The following is a 19,936-nucleotide window of genomic DNA, read 5'->3' on the forward strand; positions in this document are numbered from 1 at the left end:
GCATCAATTGTGACCTACGTTTGTTTCTAGATCCATTGAACTTGATTTGTGTACACTTGTCACGGATATCGATTACAATATAGTTATTGTGTGGATCTGAAACAGCAACTCCAATATCACAAGCTAGTTACTGTTTCAAATATATTCAGATACGCTTGTGTACAGTAGATCGGTATTTTATATCGAAGATCGGGATTTAATGGACGACGTTTGGCATCGTCTAATATCTGCTACGTATACATTTACCAAAAGTGATGACTTGCTCGGGGCCCAATAACTCGCGAGAGGTCTCGATACACATTCGGAATCTACTTCCGTTTCCTACCCAGAAATGAGCATTAACTTCTACCTCACAACTTAAGTAAATCTAATGGTATTTCGATGGTTGAATTTTTATTTGTAAGTCTTATAGATATCGTGAAATGCTATTTTTTCGGGTTAATTCGCGAAAAGATACGAACGCGAAATCAGGAATCCTGCGAATATACAAAGAGCGTTCGTTGTTCCCTTCGCGAATTCAAATATTCGCGAAAATGTCGTTAGTCGAACAATTTCGGAACTTTCAATAATTGATCGAGATGACGGCACATTTTACGTATGTGATATTTGTTGGTAGCTTTTAGTCACAAAGATATAAGCATATTAGAGCAACTTTATGTATATCGGTCGGTATGTATGTATGCATCCCCAAATCTACTCATAACACCAATGATATTTCGATGGGCACATGGTCGCAGTACAACAAGGTTTTACTTAATTTGCAATTTGTTGCGCTCATAAAATGAACTGTTGCATAAATCTACAGCCGCAGCAATTATGTCTATGGCAAAGATAGAAAGATTCTATAGCCTTTTTTGCATAATTCGATTTAGATATCGTTCTGGTTTCAATAATTATTAATATAATTCCGATCAAGTTTTTTAAAAGCACAGCTCCAAACTGAACCAATTAGAAAAACAAACCAAGAATATGACTCTGTGATTTGTTCATCAGATGAACGCAAATATATCTATAAAACAGACAACTACACCACCACACAATTTATTCAAATTGAGATAAAAAATGTATTTTTATATTAAATGTCTCCACCTCTAGGAACATCTATTCTTACAGCAATCTGACAAGAGAACGTTAAAACTGATGAGACTGGTCTATACGGCGAAGAAAGGTAATTGGCCATTTGTCTATGAGATCGTGATAAATGAGTAGCGTCCCTTTTCCATTATTCCATCGGATTTACTAGTGATAACCTTTCGCGATGGGCTGCCTCTGTGTACAGTGGTGGGTGGATAGATTTCTCTACATTTGGTCAATGGAATTTACATCACACAAAAAATTAATATCCGCATTCGCAATAACTCGTATTCAAGCTTCCACGGGATGTCGTACGCAGGACTACTTTGTATACGCGGAACAGACCGATGCCTGTTTTTATCGATACTTGTAACTCGAATCTGCAAATGTTTCAGAGAATATGTAAACACTTTGCTTTCCTAATGCATTTACATGTGTCATGATGCGGATTACACGAGAGTATTACCCCACCGTCCGGACGGCGAAAAACATTTTTGGCACGACCATTGAGGTTTATCTTAGATTACGTCTGGAAAGGAAATGATCGAAGGTGTCATGTCCGGAGAAATAATCAATTCGTGCTCTCTCGTTATAATCTAGACACCAAATGTATGCACGATCGAACGGCTAACGAGGGTCATGCGTTTAATTGAACACTAAAAACACAAGAAATGGGCCATAGACCTGACAGTTCACTCGGAAGAGTCTGTTTGGTCACGTGACTTATAACAACGATGTGCGGTGTACCGGTATTCACGGGCTTATGAATGTGGTATTGTTTCACATGATATTTATATATTGCATGAGTCTTGCAGATTTCTTTTAAGCGTCCAGACGGAACCATAAATTTCCCGTAAAATACTTATTTTTTATCACATAATCAACTCCGTATAAAAATACTTACACGTAAACGCAAACAACATATTTATCGCAATATGTACTGTCATAAATAAAAAAAAACATCAATGCAATCGAGGAAAAATATTATTACAAAAAATCAGATTAATTCCAATTGTCTACCATGGTGGTCAATATTTGTATTGATAGGCACTAGAGCTTGTGCGTTAAAGTAATCTGGGGTGATCGATATGGAAGTTAGATACATGTCTGTTGTTATAGAGTGTCAATTTGTCTTTGTGATAACTCCCCCGCAGGCTGGGGATAGAATAGGCCTGATTTATCCCAGTGCATTGTTACATGTATCGGAAGAAGCGACTTTTGCAATTATAAGGCCTCAAGCAGAGTCGATGATTTTCTTCTGAGCCTTTTGCCTGGTTACAGTTCAAAAGTGCAAAAAAAATAAAAAAATCGGTATACAATGTATACTATATTAATCCAAAAATAATCATGTGTATTCCTTATAATCAAATTGAAAAAAGAAAGACAACTCCTTGATACATGTACGATTATTAGATATGAAAATTCTAAATTTCTGATAAAAAAAAAAAAAAAAAAAAAATGTACAAAACAGAACTTAGTGCTGAAATGTTATGGCCAAGCAACTAAAGCCAATCAGAGGTTAGAATTACAAAAACCTCACCAAAAATTAATTAATCATGGACTTTTGTTGAGATAAATGTATGTGGTTACATATGTATATGGACCTAAACGGGATATTAACTGGGACAAAGTAGGTAGGAAAGTATTACGTTTGGCACGGAGCATTGTGACATTACAATTGAACTGACACACATTTTTTCATATATCCTCACCGGCTGGATCATAATCACGTGGCGGTCGGTGATTTGTGATATTGACCGGGTGTTGCTTTTTTTTTTTAGAAACAGCAGGTCATTATTGACTTTGTGACGTCATCTCTGTTGTAACGTCACAATGTTCTCCGCCAAATTCATTTACTTTCCTCCGTAAAATTTGCATGTTCCATCTTTTTTATGATTAAAACATTATTTAGTTCGGTAAGAATGTGGTTAAATGGACATGAAAAAGTGATACTAACATCGACTTCGTTTCGGTTAATATTGCTTTCTCAGGTTCACATAACCTCTTATTCACCTCAACAAAAGTCCATATTTCATGGAATGCTCTTACTACCGTTCGCACGTTTGGTGGATATATTTTAAATCCCACAAACGGTCCCTTCCCATAGCTTACTTTTGAACCAAGGATAGTATGGACATATATTGATTTTAAATAAAATTACACAGTGGCCCGGAATTTTAAAGATATTATCTTGAAACGAAGACAAAAATGCCAGATATCGTATCTGACTAAATAGAACTCGTGACATACTTCTTTCGTATCTCAACACTGGTGTCAAATATAGTGTTCAAAGCAGTTTGTCATAAAACGCTCATTTTTTTTTCATTTTATTTATTTCTGTAAGTTTTGGTCTTGGCTTCTCCACTTTTTTACGTTCTTCTTGCAATGATGATTGATAGATCGTTTCCAAGAGTTTGTGCATGGAGATAAAAAGTAATATATCGCTGAGGCTAGCAAACACCTAGCTGCCAGAGTAGGGTTTACTTTCGCCCGTTTTGTAGTCCGCATGGAACACTTGCCGTGCGCAGACGCAGCCAAATGTCAAAATATTTCTTAGAATTTTCCATAAACTTCAATCATCTACCTATAAACACGCCCTTCAACACCTGTGGAATAGCTCTTTGTCTGGAACTCTATAATGCATTTTTTTATTCTGTGAATTTGAACTGAACTAAGCGTAAAAAAATCAGCAGCTAAGTTAGTGAAGGTCAGCTATTTACTTCAGTGTGACATTCCTTTAAATCAATGTTAAACTCCTTTACTTCATTGTGACATTCCTTTACTTCCTTGTGACATTCCTTTAAATCAATGTTAAACTCCTTTCCTTCATTGTGACATTCCTTTACTTCATTGTGACATTCCTTTAAATCAATGTTAAACTCCTTTTCTTCATTGTGACATTCCTTTACTTCATTGTGACATTCCTTTAATTCAGTGTGACATTCCTTTACATCAGTGTGACACTCCTTTATATCAGTGTGACACTCCTTTACTTCAGTGTGACACTCCTTTACTTCAGTGTGACACTCCTTTACTTCAATGTGACATTCCTTTACTTCAGTGTGACACTCCTTTACATCAGTGTGACATTCCTTTACATCAGTGTGACATTCCTTTATATCAGTGTGACACTCCTTTATATCAGTGTGACACTCCTTTACTTCAGTGTGACACTCCTTTACTTCAGTGTGACACTCCTTTACTTCAATGTGACATTCCTTTACTTCAGTGTGACACTCCTTTACATCAGTGTGACATTCCTTTACATCAGTGTGACATTCCTTTATATCAGTGTGACACTCCTTTATATCAGTGTGACACTCCTTTACTTCAATGTGGCATTCCTTTACTTCAGTGTTACACTCCTTTACATCAGTGTGACTTTCCTTAACATCAGTGTGACATTCCTTTAATTCAGTGTGACATTCCTTTAATTCAGTGTGCCATTCCTTTACTCCAGTGTGACACTCCTTTTTATCAGTGTGACATTTCTTTACTTCAGTGTGACCCTCCTTTACTTCAATGTGACACGCCTTTACTTCAATGTGACATTCCTTTACAACAGTGTGACACTCCTTTTCTTCAGTGTGACACTCCTGTCAGTGTGACATTCCTTCATTTCAGTGTGACACTCCTTTTCTTCAGTGTGACACTGCTATACTTCTTTACTTCAGTGTGACATTCCTTTGCATCAGTGTGACACTCCTTTACTTAAGTGTGACACTCCTTTACGTCAGCGTGACATTCCTTTACTTTAGTGTGACATTCCTTTATATCAGTGTGATGTTCGTGTGACACTCCTTTACATCAGTGTGACTTTCCTTAACATCAGTGTGACATTCTTTTCCCTCAGTGTGACTTTCCTTAACATCAGTGTGACATTCCTTCATTTCAGTGTGACACTCCTTTTCTTCAGTGTGACACTGCTATACTTCTTTACTTCAGTGTGACATTCCTTTAATTCACTGTGACACTCCTTTACTTTAGTGTGATACTCCTTTACTTCAATGTGACACTCCTTTACTTAAGTGTGACATTCCTTTATATCAGTGTGATGTTCGTGTGACACTCCTTTACATCAGTGTGACTTTCCTTAACATCAGTGTGACATTCTTTTCCCTCAGTGTGACTTTCCTTAACATCAGTGTGACATTCTTTTCCCTCAGTGTGACTTTCCTTAACATCAGTGTGACATTCTTTTACATCAGTGTGACTTTCCTTAACATCAGTGTGACATTCTTTTCCCTCAGTGTGACTTTCCTTAACATCAGTGTGACATTCCTTAACTCAGTGTGACATTCCTTAACTCAGTGTGACATTCCTTCATTTCAGTGTGACACTCCTTTACTTTAGTGTGATACTCCTTTACTTCAATGTGACATTCCTTTACTTCAGTGTGACACTCCTGTACCTCTGTGTGACATTCTTTTACATAAGTGTGACACTCCTTTATATCAGTGTGACATTTCTTTACTTCAGTGTGACACTCCTTTACCTCTGTGTGACATTTCTTTACTATTGTGTGACATTCCTTTACATCAGTGTGATGTTCCTTTACAACAGTGTGACATTCCTTTACAACAGTGTGACACTCCTTTACTTTAGTGTGACACTCCTTTACCTCTGTGTGGCATTTCTTTACTATAGTTTGACATTCCTTTACATCAGTGTGATATTCCTTTACATCAGTGTGATATTTCTTTATATCAGTGTTACATTCCTTTACTACAGTGTGACATTCTTTTACATCAGTGTGACTTTCCTTAACATCAGTGTGACATTCTTTTACCTCTGTGTAACATTCCTTTAGCTTTGTGTGATATTCCTTTACATCAGGTTGACATTCTTTAACTAAAGTGTGACATTCCTTTACTTCAGTGTGACATTCCTTTACTTCAATGTGACATTTTTTTACTTCAGTGTGACATTCCTTCATTTCAGTGTGACACTCCTTTACATCAGTGTGACACTCAATTACATCAGTGTGACAGTCCTTTATATCAGTGTGACATTTCTTTACATCAGTGTGATACTCCTTTACTTCAATGTGACATTCCTTTACTTCAGTGTGACATTCCTTTACTTTAGTGTGATACTCCTTTACTTCAATGTGACATTCCTTTACAACAGTGTGACATTCCTTTACTTCAGTGTGACACTCCTGTACCTCTGTGTGACATTTCCTTACTATAGTGTGACATTCCTTTACATCAGTGTGACATTCCTTTACTTCATTGTGACATTCCTTTACTTCATTGTGACATTCCTTTACTTCATTGTGACATTCCTTTAATTCAGTGTGACATTCCTTTACCTCAGTGTGACACTCCTTTATATCAGTGTGACATTTCTTTACTTCAATGTGACATTCCTTTACTTCAGTGTGACATTCCTTTACTTCAGTGTGATACTCCTTTACTTCAATGTGACATTCCTTTACTTCAGTGTGACATTCCTTTACTTTAGTGTGATACTCCTTTACTTCAATGTGACATTCCTTTACAACAGTGTGACATTCCTTTACTTTAGTGTGTCATTCCTTTACATCAGTATGACATTCCTTTACATCAGTGTGACATTCCTTTACATCAGTGTGACACTCCTTTACCTATCTGTGACATTCCTTTACTATAGTGTGACTTTTCTTTACCTATGTGTGACATTCCTTCAGCTCTGTGTGATATTTCTTTACATCAGTGTGACATTCCTTAACTTTAGTGTGACATTGCTTTACATCAGTGTGACATTGCTTTACATCAGTGTGACATTCCTTTACATCAGTGTGACATTCCTTTACATCAGTGTGACATTGCTTTACTTCAGTGTGACACTGCTATACTTCAGTGTGACACTCCTTTACTTCAGTGTGACACTCCTTTATATCAGTGTGATGTTCCTTTACTTCAGTGTGACACTCCTTTATATCAGTGTGATGTTCCTTTACTTCACTGTGACATTGCTTTACTTCAGTGTGACATTGCTTTACTTCAGTGTGACATTCATTTACATCAGTGTGACATTTCGTTACTTCAGTGTCACACTCCTTTACCTATATGTGACATTCGTTTGGTATAGTGTGACATTTCTTTACCTCTGTGTGACATTACTTTACTTCAGTGTGACATTCCTTTAATTCAGTTTAAAACTCCTATACATTCTTTTACTCCTTTGTGCATTCTGGCAATCATGTTTTTGCTTCGTTGTTGTTTCAAGGTCGTGATGCGAGACAGTTTGCAATCGGGGATCGGTTTGGACTTGAATCATTTACAAATTCATAACATGTCGATCTCTCTTCGAACAGGCTTAGGTTTTAATTTAAATCTCCAACGAGACTGATCCACTTTAAATTACAAATCTTCAATCCCATGCGTTCTTAATTGGACTGACCTTCGTAAAATATTCTTCGAAGAAATTACCCCCCCNTTACATTACTAGAGACACATAATGTGTTCACTCTTGAATACAATGTCACCTTGTCAGTCCAAAAGTTGTCCCCCTCCCTCGAGATCAAGAATACCAAACGTGCTCCCCTCTTGTCATATTTATACAGGTAGACACAACATCAAACTGCCTGCCCATGCAATCACCAGCAAATATCCCACCTTCTTTGAAATAAAACCACCATATTGTTTGCCTATGGTTCCTAGTATTGACAACCTTCTTAAAAAATGAACACAACGGCTCGTGAGCCTGTCCCTGTATAAACAATACCAGAATCAATTGATACTCCCTTTATTAATGTAACAACAAGGTTTCCGAGTCCTTTCAAATATTATCACTATCAAATATCTATTGCTCTTTACACAGCTTGACGCTGGGTTTCATTCGTACGCCTTGACTGACCCCTCAACCATTCACAATTTGACACTGTAGGTCTGCTGTGCTAATCACAGATCACGGGAGCGTTTGACTCCTATATAACATCTCTCTATATTGATAGATCAGCATTTGAGAAGGACGCTAGACGGGTAATCTGACATTTGAGCCCTCACTCCCACAGATGCATTGATTATCTCCCCCTGTTCTCTCTGTCCTAGGCCGAGCATCGTTACGATATCATGACATTGTCGACTTTCATTACTTAACTGTTAAAACAGCATTTACCCTTCACATACAATTACAGTATACGCGCTTTAACTCCTAATAATTTTGACTTTAAAATATTGAAGCGGTTGATTCTTTGTTAATTACATTGTTCAATAAATGATCGTTAGTATAGACTTGCTTTAGTTATTTCTTTGTAATTAGGAAGTAAGAGTAGTTTTGATTGGCTAATGAAAGAAGGCATTTCATTGGATGGCTAGGTATATAAATAGAGGTTCCATCAGATGAAAAGCTCCTCTTGCTCTGGCGGTCGAAGAAGAAGGAACAACTCTAAAAAGGTAATCAGTGACCAAGCTGTATAAGTTTGGGCCTAGCTGCATAAGCTAGGGTTCCACTGTATTCCTTTATAGTACATGGTCAAAATAAATTGTGTTACAGTATAGTGTGCATAGTCACAGGGTATCACAGTACAGGGCGACGTACTGTTGATACAGGGTGTCAGGTACCAAGACACAGGGTTTACCAAGGCATAGGTTTTATAGTGGCTAGCTATAGGGTGACTTGGTCAAACGGCAGTCGCGGTAAAGGGTGACGTGGTCAAGGTGTGTCGCGGTAAAGGGTGTACACAGTCACGGGTGTCGCAGTAAGGGGCTATTTACTGTTGATACAGGGTGACGGATATATTGTGATACAGTTGTTTTAGTTGGCTTTTTGACTATATTAGTGTTAGAGGTATATTAATGTAAAATATCTACCGGGTGTAGATTAGGTAATAGTTATTTGAGTCAGAAAGACGGCCGTTATTTTGTATATATTGTCGGCACTTGTTTGTTACAACAATTACTGGGTCCAAGAAAGAACTTGGTAACGAACTGTAGGCACGCATCCGTTACATATATTTTGGTGGCAGCGTAGTGGGATCCAGTCACTGTTGTGATAGTTTTATATATTTATCTATAAAGGCATTATAGTGTGTTGGTAGTTTAATTTTACATTCTTTGAAATAATAGGATCAGTTGTTCACAATGAATGACTTGGACAGCGAGATAAGTGATTTGGAGGAGAAAATAGCAACGTTAAGGGAAAATAGTATTAGGCTCAAATCACAATCAACCCCTTTGTCCAGTATCGTTAAACAGGTAGAAGGTGATAGACCTAGGGACTCTGGTTTAGGAACTACACGGCGTTCTAGTGATATTGTTGGTCATAAAGATACTAGGGGAGATGTTACAGACCGGCGTCCATCAGTAAGGTTTGATGATACTCCCATGCACACCCGTACTCCTGATGAAATTGGACGTATGTCTCAGAGACGCAGTGAAAGAAACAGGGATATTGTACATGAGAGGGATCAGAACTACGGAGAGACTTGCTATAGTCCGAGGAGGGTGACACATGATATTCCCATGATAGAAGGACATGATTTCAACGATGAACGTGTTACTGTGCGGCAAAAGAAATCAAATTACCAGGATCAGGGGATGTATGATGAAGCTTTAGCTACGATGCAGAAGCCAATGTCTAATTATATGAAACCGGCAACATATGATGGGACAGGGTCCTGGCTGGATTATCAGGCACATTTTGAGGCATGCAGTAAAATCAATCGTTGGACCGAGTCACAAAAAGGGTTATATCTTGCTGCATCATTGAGGGGACATGCACAGACAGTGCTAGGGAATATGTCAAAGGACGAGCCAGGTCAATATACACTATTGACAGCAGCACTGGAGGCGCGGTTTGCTCCGACAAACCAAACGGAGTTGTATCGCTCAATGCTAAAGGAAAAGAGATTAGGCCCATCAGAGACAATTCCTGAATTAGGCGAAGGAATCAAACGATTGACATATCTGGCGTACCCTACAGTAACGAGAGATGTTGCAGAGATGATGGCTAAGGATCACTTCATTGACGCTTTACCAGATTTCGATATGAGACTGAGAATTAAGCAGTCAAGACCAAAGACTTTGAACGAGGCTGTTGGATTAGCAGTTGAGATAGAGTCGTTCTGTAAGGTGGAAAGGGACAGAAGGGACGAAAAGAAGTATGTTAGGTCTGCCTCTGGTGAGAACGTTTATCACGATACCAGTCAAGGGAATAAGGCTATGGAGAATCTGACAACCATGCTTGGGTCCCTACAAAAGTCTATTAAGAAACTTGAAGAAGAAATGCATGATTTAAAAGCAACGAAGAGAGATACACAGGGAAATAGTAAAAAGGACCAAAACAAGCAACCATATGATGCACAGAAAGGACGCTACAGTATACAGTGTTACTTCTGTAAGGAAGAGGGTCACATGAAAAGGAAATGTCCCAAGTATTTGGCAATGATAGCAAAGGACACGACAGATAAAACATCAAACGCCAGTCACTTGAAATGTGTACAAGGATGTAAAGGTGCAGAGGCAGGACTTTTTGTACACTTGGATATCAATGGAGTTCAGGCAAAATTCCTGATAGACACAGGTGCTACTGTGTCATTAGTATCAAAGCAAACATACAAAGCTATCAATGACCGGAACCGGCTAGATCTTCAACCAATGACGCGGGATATACTTGGAGCCAATGACCTACCCTTGGCAGTAGTAGGGAAAGGAAGTTTTCGCATAACTATAGACTATTACAGTTGTGAGTGTACAGCGGTTGTGGTTGACATGCAGCTAGATGGAATCATAGGCTTAGACTTCCTGAAAGAAAGCAAAAGCATTATTGATTGTGCGCAAGGAAAGATGAGAATTGGTCGGAATGACAGTTCATTATCATGGCAAGGTAATTTGGGATGCTACCGAGTCAGTATGAAGGAGACGCTCAGTATAGCGCCAAGATCAGAGATAATTTGTGAGGGAATAGTGCAAGTTCCTGACAATGAACAACTTCGTGGTGAAGCCTGTATCATGGAGTCTTGTGAGAAGTTTACGAAGACAGGAAAGGCTCTGGTAGCTCGGGCCGTTGTCAAGGCACAGAAGACTGTTCCTGTACGCTTACTCAATCCATCGGATCATGCTGTGAAAGTGTATCGTGCTACACACATTGGACAAATCAGTCCAGCTGAGAGAGTACTTGACCAGGACGTGGTTGATGATACATGCTGTTTTAAATATCAAGATTTACCAGAACATCTTGTGCAACTCTACAATGAAGTTAGAAAGGACTTGGCTCCAGAGCAGGCAGAGCAGGTCAAGCAACTCTTATTGAGGTCACAGGATTTGTTTGCCAAATCAGACGATGATTTGGGAAGAACGAGTATGGTGAAGCATACAATAGATACTCAGAATACAAGGCCTATTAAACAACCCCCAAGGCGATTTCCACACCATGCAGCAGAGGAAGTTAATCAGCAGGTCCAAAGTATGTTAGACAGAGGAATTATAGAACCATCGTCTAGTCCGTGGGCATCGGGCGTAGTCTTGGTACAGAAGAAAGACGGCAGTTTAAGGTTCTGTGTGGACTATCGTGCCCTGAACAAGGTAACGATAAAGGACGCATACCCATTGCCCCGGGTAGATGAATCACTGGACAGATTGTCGGGAGCAAAGTGGTTCTCAACACTGGACTTATTTTCGGGATACTGGCAGGTTGAAATGGACGAAGCAGATAAGCAAAAGACTGCATTTGTAACCAGAAGTGGGTTTTACCATTTCAACGTGATGCCGTTTGGACTTTGCAACAGTCCAGCGACATTTGAACGCCTGATGGAGACAGTGCTGGCTAAGCTTCATTGGGAAATATGCCTGGTGTACATTGATGACATCATTGTTTTAGGGAAAACGTTTCATGAAGCAATAGTCAACTTGGAAAAAGTGTTCGACAGACTACGTCAGGCAGGACTAAAACTCAAGGCCAAGAAATGTCATCTATTTAGAAAACAAGTGTTATTCCTGGGTTACATTGTTTCAGGAGATGGCATATCAACAGACCCAGAAAAGGTGAAAGCAGTGAAAGAATGGCCACTGCCTGTGACGCAGACAGATATGAGGTCATTTATTGGACTTTGTAGCTACTATAGACGTTTCATTCACAGGTTTGCCGAGATCGCAAAACCACTTCACCAGCTGACAGAGAAGGGAACATCTTTCACTTGGACAGACAGATGCCAAATTGCATTCGATACGCTTAAGAAATGTTTGATCACAGCACCAATCTTAGCCTACCCTGATTTTACCAAACCATTCATCTTGGACACAGATGCGAGTCAATTTGCTATTGGTGGAGTCTTGTCCCAGTGTATTGATGGCAAGGAGAACGTGATATCTTACAGTAGTAGAGCACTTACCAAGTCAGAAAGGAAATACTGCGTAACCCGGAAGGAGTTACTAGCAATGGTATATTGTATCAAGCAGTATCGACCATATCTCTACAAACATAAGTGCATAGTGAGAACTGACCATAGTGCACTCAAGTGGCTAATGAGATTCAAAGAACCAGAAGGACAGTTAGCTCGTTGGCTCGAGGTCATTTCAACATATGATATAGAAATCCAGCACAGAGCAGGGAAGTTGCACCGAAACGCAGACGCAATGAGTAGGATTCCCTGTCACCAGTGTGGATTCTATGAAGATTGGGAACGTGACCAAGGGGAGGGACCACTTCCTGTACGAACGATCAAGAAGGATGGTAACCCAAAAGTGAATATTGACAAACAAGATGAAGATACAAGTACATTGAAAGAAAAGCAGGAGGCCGATAGCGATCTGAAATTAGTAACTGAATGGGTAAAGAGCGGGAAAAAGCCAAATCCAGGTTCGGTAAAGCCTCTGAGCAATGTGGTAAAATCCCTTGTTGCACAATGGGATCAATTGACTATTGACAACGGTTTACTGTGCAGACGTTGGGTAAACCCTTCAAAACACAAAAAGAGTCAAATAGTTGTACCATATGAGGAAAGACGAACCATGCTGAACATGTGTCATGACACAAGAACTAGTGGGCATCTAGGAGTGCACAAAACACTGAGTCGTGTGAGACAGAAGTTCTACTGGCCTGGCTTGCAAAGAGATGTTCGACAGTATATTGCTGGGTGCAAACATTGTGTATGTAGGAAAGAATGTGCAAAACGACGAGCACCTATGCAAATAGAGCCTACAGGATATCCCATGGAAAGATTGGCGTCTGACATACTCGGACCATTACCGGAAACAAAGGACGGAAACAGATATATTTTGGTAGTAAGTGATTACTTTTCCAAGTGGACAGAAGCTTTTGCCATGCGAAATATGGAGGCCAGTACAGTTGCTGCACTCATCGTGGAGGAGGTTGTTGTTCGTTTTGGTGTACCAAACGCCATACACTCGGATCAGGGGCGACAATATGAAAGCAAACTGTTTCAAGAGATGTGTCTTTTGCTTGGCACCAAGAAAACGAGAACTACGCCATATCACCCGAAATCGGACGGTATGGTAGAAAGATTCAATCGGACTCTTGCAAGCATGCTTTGTGCCTATGTTGATGAGTGTCAGGATGACTGGGATGTTCACATACCTTACGTTATGATGGCGTACCGGTCAACAGAACAGGAAAGTACAGGGTTTACTCCAAACATGCTTATGTTAGGGAGAGAGGTTTCTACCCCAGTTGATCTGTTCTATGATCTCCCTAACGAGTCTAAACCAGTTTTGCAAAGTCAATGGGCTTGGGAACTTAGAGAGAGGTTGGTTTCGGCTCATAGGTTAGCCAGAGAAAACTTGGAAGGGGCGATGTTGAGACAGAAACATTACCATGACCTGAAACTAAAATGGGATAGTTACGAGACGGGGGAGTTGGTCTATGTGTTTTTCCCTCAAAAGAAGGTTGGCAGGTCATCAAAGCTGATGAGTTTTTGGCAAGGTCCTTTCAAGGTAGTTGAAAAAGTATCAAATGTCATTTACAAGGTTGTTAGTGATGAAAACAAGAAAGAACATGTTATTCATGTTGACAGGATGCGCAGATGCCAATCCCAGGTTCTCAAAGGTGAAAGTGAGACTCGTACAGATGTCGAGGTTGACCAAATACAAAATGGATCAGAGTTCGAGGTGAACGAGATTGTAGATCTTCCAGATAGCACAAAAGGCCGTGTCAGAAGAAGACCAGTCTGGATGACTGAATATGTACTGTAAAAAAAAAAAAAAAAAAATGATAGATGTGAATCTTTGTGTGTTATAGGAAGATGCCACAAGTGAAAACAACTCCGAGAAAGCCAGGTTTGGTGTGTCCGCTGTGTTGCGAGAGACTTCCATCAGATGAAGAGTGGAAAGCGCACTTGGTGATCTGCGGAACCAATGCAAGAGAAAAGAAGAAGTTTGAGTGTAATGAGTGTAACTTTGTCACGGAGAAGAATGTTTGTCTGAAGAGACACAAGGAGAGGAAGCACCCAGTACGAGAAGACTCGTTGGATGAACATGATCCAGGGAATGTGTTAGATATCCTAGGGGAAATATCTGAGGACGATCCAGAACCTGCATCTAAGACATCTAAGATGGAAGAAATGATTACTGTGAGAAAACCCTGTCGTCCGAACCCTGTATATACACCAAAGAGACCTAACATTCCACAAGATTCTGCACGTGTTTCGAGTATTGCTGTGAAATCCGTCACAGGTAGTGTACGTGAACCAGGACTACAGACCAGAGATACAGGGACACAGTTAGGCAATGTAAAGACATTTGTGGATGCAGCTGTCCAGGTGAACTTTTCAAACCACAGGAGAACCATAAAGACAACGACATCGTACACGGAGAATGGGAAGTCTGTTGTCAAGGTTGAGGAAGAAGAATGGTTCGACTGAGTGATTCAAAGACATTTACAAAACAAAACAAAAATATACATTTGCTCTTTTACTTACTGTGAATGCGGGACGCATTGAATCAGAGGCGTGGGTAATGAAGCGGTTGATTCTTTGTTAATTACATTGTTCAATAAATGATCGTTAGTATAGACTTGCTTTAGTTATTTCTTTGTAATTAGGAAGTAAGAGTAGTTTTGATTGGCTAATGAAAGAAGGCATTTCATTGGATGGCTAGGTATATAAATAGAGGTTCCATCAGATGAAAAGCTTCTCTTGCTCTGGCGGTCGAAGAAGAAGGAACAACTCTAAAAAGGTAATCAGTGACCAAGCTGTATAAGTTTGGGCCTAGCTGCATAAGCTAGGGTTCCACTGTATTCCTTTATAGTACATGGTCAAAATAAATTGTGTTACAGTATAGTGTGCATAGTCACAGGGTATCACAGTACAGGGCGACGTACTGTTGATACAGGGTGTCAGGTACCAAGACACAGGGTTTACCAAGGCATAGGTTTTATAGTGGCTAGCTATAGGGTGACTTGGTCAAACGGCAGTCGCGGTAAAGGGTGACGTGGTCAAGGTGTGTCGCGGTAAAGGGTGTACACAGTCACGGGTGTCGCAGTAAGGGGCTATTTACTGTTGATACAGGGTGACGGATATATTGTGATACAGTTGTTTTAGTTGGCTTTTTGACTATATTAGTGTTAGAGGTATATTAATGTAAAATATCTACCGGGTGTAGATTAGGTAATAGTTATTTGAGTCAGAAAGACGGCCGTTATTTTGTATATATTGTCGGCACTTGTTTGTTACAACAATTACTGGGTCCAAGAAAGAACTTGGTAACGAACTGAAGGCACGCATCCGTTACAATATTTTGGACTTGGTAATGTATTTTTTGTGTATTTTTGTGTATTTTTTTTGTATTTTGGCGATGTTTTCATTTTTATTTTATTTTTTGTATATTGGTGATGTTTTTTTTGTGGGTTTTTTGTACAACACAAAAAAATGCTTAATCTAACTTTGGTTAACGAAGTTGTATACTGAAATTACAGGAAACATAGCTCGTTATACATCGAAATTAAAATATGCTGCAACTATTTGTTCGGAAAAATATTGGAGAGGATAAGAGGTTTTTGATAAAAACATTGAGGAAAACGTAAATAAAGGAAAAGCGCGTTTGTTGATATTTCAAGCAGTGCGTAAAGAAAGTTAGATAAATGTATTTCTTTTTAAATATATGTTGGTAATAATCTACATACATGTAGGTTGTAAACAAAACAATGTGCAAATTACTAAATGTATCGAGGTTTTTTAAATACACATGTAGCTTTTTTAATCAGTAATTTAATGTGTTTTGCATGCGATATAGGTTAAAGATTTTATGTGCATATCGTTTCACAAGAAATAAAGCATCGTCACGACCAGCCCCACATCTTTTGGTTCGAGGATTATCGCCATACTTACACTTTATAAGTCGTTTTCACGCGAATGCAGTCAATGGGAGTCCAAGTTCGTGTGCCTTTTAATGATTAAACGAAAGATTAACAACAGAATAGATACCAAACCCAACCTAGACCATTGATGTAAGGTAATTAAATTGAAGTTATTTCTGTTTCTTGAATCATTAATCAAAATTGACGAATCGTTGGATCAGATTAGCTAGAGTACCCGTGACCTCATTGAATGTATGGAGGTCAATCATGTTTTTATCGTCCGATATGGACCTCCTTGAAGTAAAGTTCCATCGGTTAACGACATACAAGTTCAAAGAAACGTTTTTGTTATTGCCATTTTTCACTTGTTGTTTACAGACAACTTTTTGAGGCAATTATAAAATGAGTTTGTAGTTTGCGTTAATCTCGAACCCTTGTCGCCATTTTACTTTTAATTATCCTAAGCCACTTGATGCACTGCCATGAAATCTACATATACATACGAAGAAATTAAGCAAAATGTCTTGCCTCGTTTTGAATGCTTATAATACCGGTATGTTTATTGCTCATGTTTTTCTGGTCCTTTTCTATGATAACCAACATTTGTCATAAGGCCCCAATTTTATGACGATGAAAAACCTGAACCGATGGCACAGACTATTCTGTCCCTATTGAACCTTCTGTTCGATTAAATATTGTCTTTATCACACATCCATATTCTATTGATGCGATAGGTATCTACGATATATTTTTCGATGAACGTTATACAGGTAAACATAGCAAACCAAAACATCAAGTACAATATACAAGATACAATAATTTGTATTTAACGTCACATATTTTAAACAATAAACATTAGCACTGTAGTGCTATTCTTGCGAAAAACAATCATCAAGTACAAGATACAAGATACAAGAATTTTTATTTAACGTCGCATATTTTAAACAATAAACATTAGCACTGTAGTGCTATTCTTGCGACAAACAATGGATACAAATAAGAAATAGCATATGAATACTACATGTAGTACGTTACACAAGTAATACTAGCTGAGGGTTAAAACACTATGACTATTTTTCATGCTATGGATCTATAACACAAAAAACCGGAGTGTACTCAAAATGAACCGCGAAGCGGTTTATGATGAGAGTACACTCCAGTTTTTTGTGTTATAGGTCCATAACATAAAAAATATATTCAAGTTAATCCTTATAATTTAATCTAATATACACAATCCCTGTGGAAATCCACTTTTATTGATGGACTTTTTTCTCTTAGAAATTATTGCGCTGCAGTATCAGCCAATCAAAAGCGACGTTACAAACGGCGACGTCATTTTTTACGTTATGGGCTGATAACATACATTTTTAAGCCAATGAAAATACTTGTTACAAGCAAGATTAAATTATAATGCTTTAAAGATTGTACATCTACACAGCGCCATATAATGGTATAGTTTATGGTAAACTTACGAGTTTTGTTTCGGATATATAACAAAAGTAATCCCCTCAAACTGCCGCCAACACATTAATCTAGGGTACTAGCTGGTACGGACTTTATTAGCTTCTCGTCCGCCTCGCTCATTTGGCCGGCTCTTGCGGAATTAAATAAATTGTATTGCACATGTAACATTTTTTTTTTCTGTTAACAGAACACATTAAACAGAATATGTATTGTTCCTCATTGTTTTTTTTTCATACTGTATACATATATAGGTGTTCTCAATACTTTTTTGAGTAATTAATTTAACCTTTTTAACTGAACCAAATGTAACAAGCCCCCCGCCTGTTCTATCAATAATTCAGTATTGAAGATAAAACCCTTAAACCTAGAATAGCGTTTAATCACCTAGAAATGTCTGGCAAATCATGCAATCAAACAGGAGCATGTGACCACGTGTACCAATTGCCGCCAAACGCCCGCAACAACAGACTGGACAGGCGCCTGACAACGTGTCGTAATTAGATTAAGCAAAACTGGACAGCACGATATTTGTACGAAACTAGCGTTTAACTTCCGCATATCGGAACAGCTTCATATACATAATGTATGTGCAAAACTAATGTGTTACCTCCGGATATATGGACAGCTTGATATCCTAACAAAGCAGGACATTTGTACAAAACTAGCATCCGACAGCCAGATATCCTGACAAAGCAGGAAAGCATGGAATTTGTACAAAACTAGCATCCGATAGCCAGATATCCTTACAAAGTAGGACAAAATGGAATTTGTACCATACTAGCATCCGACAGCCAGATACCCTGACAAAGCAGGACAGAATGGAATTTGTACCAAACTAGCATCCGATAGCCAGATATCCTGACAAAGCAGGACAGAATTGAATTTGTACCAAACTTGCATCGGACAGCCAGATATCCTGACAAAGCAGGACAGAATGGAATTTGTACAAAACTAGCATCCGACAGCCAGATATCCTGACAAAGCAGGACTGAATAGAATTTGTACCAAACTAACATCCGATAGCCGGATATCCTGACATAGCATGACAGAATGGAATTTGTACAAAACTAACATCCGATAGCCAGATATCCTGACATAGCATGACAGAATGGAATTTGTACCAAACTAACATCCGATCGCCAGATATCCTGACAAAGCAGGACAGAATGGAATTTGTACCAAACTAACATCCGATCGCCAGATATCCTGACAAAGCAGGACAGAATGGAATTTGCACCAAACTAACATCCGATAGCCAGATATCCTGACAAAGCAGGACAGAATAGAATTTGTACAAAACTAGCATTCGACAGCCGACAGCCAGATATCCTGACAAAGCAGGACAGAATAGAATTTGTACCAAACTAACATCCGATAGCCAGATATCCTGACATAGCATGACAGAATGGAATTTGTACCAAACTAACATCCGATAGCCAGATATCCTTACATAGCATGACAGAATGGAATTTGTACCAAACTAACATCCGATAGCCAGATATCCTGACAAAGCAGGACAGAATTGAATTTGTACAAAACTAGCATCTGACCGCCAGATATCCTGACAAAGCAGGACAGAATGGAATTTGTACCAAAATAACATCCGATAGCCAGATATCCTGACAAAGCAGCACAGAATGGAATTTGTACCAAACTAGCATCCGATAGCCAGATATCCTGACAAAGCAGGACAGAATGGCATTTGTACAAAACTATAATCCGACAGCCCGATATCCTGACAAAGCAGGACAGAATAGAATTTGTACAAAACTAGCATGCGACAGCCGACAGCCAGATATCCTGACAAAGCAGGAAAGAATAGAATTTGTACCAAACTAACATCCGACAGCCAGATATCCTGACATAGCATGACAGAATGAAATTTGTACCAAACTAACATCCGATAGCCAGATATCCTTACATAGCATGACAGAATGGAATTTGTACCAAACTAACATCCGATAGCCAGATATCCTGACATAGCATGACAGAATGGAATTTGTACCAAACTAACATCCGATAGCCAGATATCCTGACAAAGCAGGACAGAATAGAATTTGGACAAAACTAGCCTCCGACAGCCAGATATCCGGACAAAGCAGGACAGAATAGAATTTGTACCAAACTATCATCCAACAGCCAGATATCCTGACAAAGCAGG

At 39.0% G+C, this 19,936-nt stretch overlaps 1 protein-coding gene across 1 annotated transcript; it reads left to right on the plus strand.

The window, feature by feature from the left end:
• Positions 1 to 8,422: 8,422 nt before the first annotated feature.
• LOC110467372 lies at positions 8,423 to 15,721 on the plus strand. Its single transcript, XM_021524486.1, has 2 exons — positions 8,423 to 8,456; positions 14,257 to 15,721. Exon 2 carries the CDS (start codon positions 14,261 to 14,263, stop codon positions 14,876 to 14,878), a length of 618 nt encoding a protein of 205 aa, XP_021380161.1. The 5' UTR covers positions 8,423 to 8,456; positions 14,257 to 14,260; the 3' UTR covers positions 14,879 to 15,721.
• The last annotated feature ends 4,215 nt before the right edge of the window (positions 15,722 to 19,936 follow it).

This window comes from Mizuhopecten yessoensis, unplaced genomic scaffold, assembly GCF_002113885.1.
Source record: "Mizuhopecten yessoensis strain PY_sf001 unplaced genomic scaffold, ASM211388v2 scaffold11171, whole genome shotgun sequence".
NCBI classification, from domain to species: Eukaryota; Metazoa; Mollusca; class Bivalvia; order Pectinida; family Pectinidae; genus Mizuhopecten; species Mizuhopecten yessoensis.

Bases quoted from the DNA above. Each gene is read 5' to 3' on its own strand.
- LOC110467372 (XM_021524486.1), top strand. From the start codon at position 14,261: ATGCCACAAGTGAAAACAACTCCGAGAAAGCCAGGTTTGGTGTGTCCG.